The following is a 5,736-nucleotide window of genomic DNA, read 5'->3' as shown; positions in this document are numbered from 1 at the left end:
CATAGTTAACCGGAAAACCTAAAATACAGATCCTACAGACACATTAATTGAGCATGACAAATATAAGGCTAGATCCTCTTGTTAGTTCTTATGCTACCATACACCACCTGGTTCTTGGGCAGAAAAGTCAAAGAGCTTTAGCCTCCATGAACACTGGAAACACTTCACTTCCTGAGTAATTAGAAAAGAGCCCAGCCAAAGCTGGTCTTTGTTAGAACCACAAATATAGGGAAATTTCCATTATGTAATAGGTACTATTTGAAACTGGGTACCTCCAAGTGACCAAACATCTGAGTATCCTCAATGAGAAAGCTACTTTTGTGTTTTCTGAAAGTAAGTAATGCCAGTGTTATCTTCATTAACTAATGACCTCTTGCAAAGCAGAACCAGTTCTTACAGATATCCTTTTAAAAGCATGATTTCAAAATTACCACTTCGTTAAAAGCAATGGCAGCAGGAATTTGCTATTCTAACACGCACAGGGCTGGAACAGAACTTGCATCATGTAGAAGGGATCCTTTTAATAAGTATTTTTTCAAACAGAGTATACTAGATTTTTTTCTTTTAAAAATAATAACACTAACTTATAGCCGCTTTTAATATTTTCTGTGCATAGCTGTTTAAATTAAAAACACACATTAATTTTGTAACATATCTTTTTTAAAGGCTCAAATGCTAACTATAATAAACAGATACAGGATTCAATACATACAGTATCCACACCAAACTGTTATGAAGGTCTGGATCAACTAACTCCATGTCATCCAAAGTAATTGACTTCCCAAGCAACTGTTTATAAAAAGGCAATGTGAAACCACCATCAATATAATGTCCATGAAACACAGCCATTCCCATTATCCGGCCAACAAAGTGGAAATATGATAAATGCTCCTGAAATTGAAAAGAATTTATATAAATACTCAAGTTAGAAACTATCCAGGGAATTTTTAATAAAAATTAAATGTTTACACATAAAAAAACCCATAACAAGATCAAAATTGTACACTAATTTACAGTTATTTAAATGGAATAGGCTATTATATCAAAGCTCAGTGATCATCAGGGAGTGTTTCCATACAACATGCTCCAGATTCTCTACATCTGTATCAAATAATATTCAAGGGTCAAGGTCTGTCTCAAAGGGCACAGGCACTTTGTAAAATTTATTTTCAGAAATTAAGTCCAAATTATAGTCCCACTGTAGCTTCATTAAATCACTCATAGCCTCCTGTTCTCTTCCTCTCCGCTCACCTCCTGCTCAGCCTTTTAGAACCCTGGCTCTGTCATGGGGAGAAAAAAAAAAAAGCTTTCAACACTAAACGCCCTTCCCACTTCCTTGACCTAACCAGAAATTAAACCACAAAACAATAGATACTTAAGAGCACAGATTTGGTGTCAGTCTTGGGTTAGAATCCTGATCCTGCCCTAAACAGCTATGTATACATGGGCGAATTGCTTAACCCCAGAAGACTAATTTTTTATATCTGGAAAAATGGGGATAGTAATAGTGTCTAAAAAGGGCCTCTGTGAGGACTAAAATGAGATGATGAAACCCACCAGCATATTAAGCACTCAACAAACATGAGCTGTTATTACTGGCAGTGGTAGTAATAGGATCTGCAAGCAGAACCTTCACCTAAAGATCATCCCTTTATAAAGAATTCCCTGCAATGAATCTAACGTTTCTACCATGTTCAGATACAACTGCTTTTTCCTAGATTGTTTTGTTAGTTAGATATTTGTATTTTAAAATTCTTTTACTTCTCTGTTTAATAAATAATCTTTATTCTTTTAAACTTCCCTTTTATCTTTTAATAATATTTTACTATGTTCCCTTTTATATTAAAAAAAGCTTTTTGTTTTTTTAAAGTAATACATGATTATTATGAAATATTTAGAAAATACAGAGAAGTGAAACAAAATAAAAATCACCCATAATCTAATATCTCTCAGTTACCTCTTTCACTAGTATGGTGGGGAGCTTTTTAATGTTTACATGTATAAATATTTACCAAAACTGTATTATACTATTTTGCAACCTTCTTTTCACTTAACATATCATGAACACCATCTTTCCAGGTCATTAACTATTATTCCACAATATCATTTTAGTAGTTGTATAGTATACCCTTATAGGGAAAAATAATAGAAATAACAATTATAAAATTAATAATAGTTGCTAGTGTTTGTTGAGCGCTTAATAACGTAACAGGAGCTGTGTTAAATGCTTAATGTGCACAATCCCATGTAATGCTCACAACTCCTCTCTGAGGTAAAACCCAACCCCACTGCCATCAAGTCTACAAACTATTTTCATTGTTATTAGCAATGGTGAAATTGAGGCTTAAGTCAATGAATTTGCCCAAGGGTGCAAAGCTAGTAAGTGGCAGAACCAGGACATGATCCCATGTCTTTCTAATTCCAGACTCTATGTTATTCTGCTTCATGTCATAATTTAATCAACCTCCCTCTTGTGGACAACTATGTTGTTTCCCATAGGGGTTACTATAAACAATGATGCAATATATTTCCCTGTACTCAAATTATTGAACATATCCATAATTATTTACTTCGGCACTTTTTCTAGAAGAACTCCTGAGTCAAAGGTTATGACTAGGACAAGATAAGCAATTTCTATGTAACAAACTACACTGACATTTAAAGATGAAAAGCATTGTAGATCACAAGTTAATTCACATCAACATAACTACAAATCATACCGGATTAACTGCAGAATCAGGATTGATCTGCAATGTGTAGATATCATCTCTTGAATACTGGAAAAGGCCATAGTATGGATTCAACATTTCATGGGATAAAAGATACAACCATTCCCTAGAAGACGAAATATAACAAAAGAATTCTTTTGTTAATGAATACATTTTTATTAATATATGCCACCAATTAATCAATTTTGGAAAGAATTTTTTAAATTAATAAAAGGAAACAAAGAATTAACTGTAGTTATATAACACTGAAAAAATCTACCATGCCAAAATAGTAAGTGAAAATTTTTGTTTTATTATACTGAAGTCACTTCTCACCCAACTTTGGGGTAATTTTATTAAAACATGGCATCACAGAGTATAAAGCTACTATCCAGAAGCACCAATTTATTCATCTGATGCTGCAGTTAGTGGTCTGTTACTTTTAATTGCTAAATAAATTCATAACCCACAATAAACATAAAATGAAGGGAATAATGTGGTCTTATTTCAAAATGCCAGCATGATCTACACAACGCTGGTTCACTCTTACCGTGGCAGATTTATGTACACTCGATAGTGTACACAGATACGTACAGTACTAATTAACTCTCACTTTTGGACAGCAGTGTGTTTTCTTGTTAGTGTTATTTTAGTAAGGAAAATTTCACTACCATATCATCATCTTTTATTGTGCATCACTGTAATAAAAGATTTAAGTGGTCAGAGATTCCAAGGAGTTTGGTATAAGTGCAAACACAGGGGCAAGTTTGCACTCTCTGGGAATGTCCATACCACTTTTTGACTTGTACATCAGTGTTTTTAAAACCTCATAATAAGTAGTATTACTGTTTCAAACTTATTAAATCCTTTATATTTTTCAAAATATAAAAGAAAACTTGTTACTTGTGGCTTTGTAAAATAGGAAAAAAATTATAAGTCTAGGATTTAGGAGATGCAGTTCTAGTCTCAACTCTTGTCATTTCTCAGCTAGGGAAAATTATTTAAATATGTCCTGATATTATGCTTTAAACAGATTAAATATATTTTTAGTAAGTGCAGTGGAATACTATTAACAACTAGTTAAAGGAAAATGTTTCAAAAAATCTACAAAGAGATGAACTCTAAATCAAATTACTACCATTTATATAAGACTTGAAAAACTCCAGAGGTTTAAAAAAAAGTGAAGTCTCCACATAAACAACCCTCCCACATACACAGCACTCAACTGACACGTCCTGTGTGCTTTTTATGTGTTTTTTACAGAAAATCCAAATTTTTGTTTTCTTTCACCAAGTATTTCGTGCATAAGAGCAGGACCCAACTGCTCTTGGAGTCTACCACAGAAAAAGCTGTTTACTGCCACATTCCATTTAGTTTACCCAAACTGACTGTAGTAAGGTTTAAAAAAAAAATTATGTGGCCTTTACAGTATAATTACAGCACTTACATGCCATCAGCAGATAATTACAAATTCCCATCAAGCATTCAAAATCTAGTCACGAGTAAATAATAAAGATTCCACAAAAACTATCAAGTCCTAAGTATGATATGTAAGAGATTATTTTCAAAACTCCAAATTAAAGAACCTATCCAATTGCAGGTAAAAAGGTCACAAAACAAAATAAAGTCTATAGGTGAACACAGAGTAATGCTAAATAGAAGTTACGGGACTTAATGAAAAACAACTTTAGTTTAGATTGGATTCATAAGAATTACCACGAAGGTCCTTAGAACGTTTTAATACAGAAGCTATAATGTTTCTGCTCCATTTACATAGAGTCAAATTGATTTCTCTGGTAGAAAAAAATATATAAATAATGTGTGTTTTTAATTCAAACAATACTTTTCAAGTGTTGTTTTCCCCTGCTATATAAAAATTTCCAAATAGATTATTTTGAACAAGGTTAAGAAGCATGGCAGTAGAAGCAAAGGGAAAACAGTACTCCGTTTAAATTCTTGTGTTGTTGTACGCCACTGAGTCGATTCCAACTCGCTGCAACCCTATGGGACAGAGTAGAACTTGCCCCATAGGATTTCCCAGGCTGTAGTCCTTATGACAGAGAAAACTGATTTACCTAATTCTAGGTGATAGACACCAACGGAAAGTAAGGATAAGAAAGTTTCAAAAGAACGTAAGTCATCAACAGGTTTTTTCGCCCAAAAACTCGCTGGTGGGTTTGAACCACCACCATTTCAGTGAGCAGCTGAGCATCTAAGCACTGCACCACCGGGGCTCCTTCAGTTTAAATTACATATCATTAAAGTCTCAAGATGGTTTCTGGCAACATAAAGCAGAGGAGGTAACATACTGAAGGAGAGAGATGGAGAAGAAACAAGGGACTTACAGATCCTATCAAAAGTCCATTTCGGGTTTCAGAGAAAGTCTCATTGGGCTCTATGATATATTAGGAAATTCTAAAATACTCTTCTGGTAGCAGTACTACCCTAACCACATTATGGATATTTCTGTTACAAAATCCTCTGCACCGGAAACGTTTGGGAGTAGTATACTAGAAAATAAATGCCAACGATAAGGTTAAATCTGTACGTGTGAGGTTCTACATGTCATTAACTGATGAGCAAGTCTTTACCTAGCAACCCCTCCATAGTCAAGGCCTTCTTCTCCACGAAATTTTATCATTAATCGCTTCCACAGATCTTTTGGTCTCATTTTCATGACCTGTCGATACGATTCCTGAAAAATTTTAAATATCCTGTTATTACTAGGTATTTTTAACCTACTATTTAAGCTCTTCCTCCAATTCCATCCACAAAAAAAACATAAGTCTATTTAAATAAAATGAAATCTGTTTAATGATCAAACCAACGGATAAACTCCAAATGTTTCTGACTTTATGCAACTTTTCAAAACAAAATGGATATGGTTTAATGCTACTAAATATTATATTAAAAGCCTACTAGTTGCAAAACTCCATGTTTTAGTTCCAGAACCATAGCAGTGGTTCCACTTACATATTAAGACAAAATTTGAAAGAAACTGTAGATTTTTAAAAATTGGTTTACTTAA

At 33.6% G+C, this 5,736-nt stretch overlaps 1 protein-coding gene across 5 annotated transcripts in view; it reads right to left on the bottom strand.

Moving 5' to 3' along the window:
- The window catches only part of SMURF2 (SMAD specific E3 ubiquitin protein ligase 2), a 124,190-nt gene that overhangs the window by 36,469 nt on the left and 81,985 nt on the right, over positions 1 to 5,736 (bottom strand). For all 5 annotated transcript variants that reach the window (XR_010318319.1, XR_010318318.1, XR_010318320.1 and 2 more), the window contains 3 exons: positions 5,300 to 5,403; positions 2,721 to 2,835; positions 713 to 891 (listed from right to left, as the gene is read on the bottom strand). Coding sequence is in view for 2 of the 5 variants with exons in the window: in XM_064270898.1 (XP_064126968.1) it covers positions 713 to 891; positions 2,721 to 2,835; positions 5,300 to 5,403 (398 nt within the window). In the remaining 3 variants the exon portion in view is untranslated. The remainder of the gene's footprint in view (positions 1 to 712; positions 892 to 2,720; positions 2,836 to 5,299; positions 5,404 to 5,736) is intronic.

This window comes from Loxodonta africana, chromosome 18 (genome assembly GCF_030014295.1).
Source record: "Loxodonta africana isolate mLoxAfr1 chromosome 18, mLoxAfr1.hap2, whole genome shotgun sequence".
NCBI lineage: Eukaryota > Metazoa > Chordata > Mammalia > Proboscidea > Elephantidae > Loxodonta > Loxodonta africana.
Note: the sequence above shows the minus strand (reverse complement) of the source record. Positions and strands in the feature narration are given on the sequence as shown.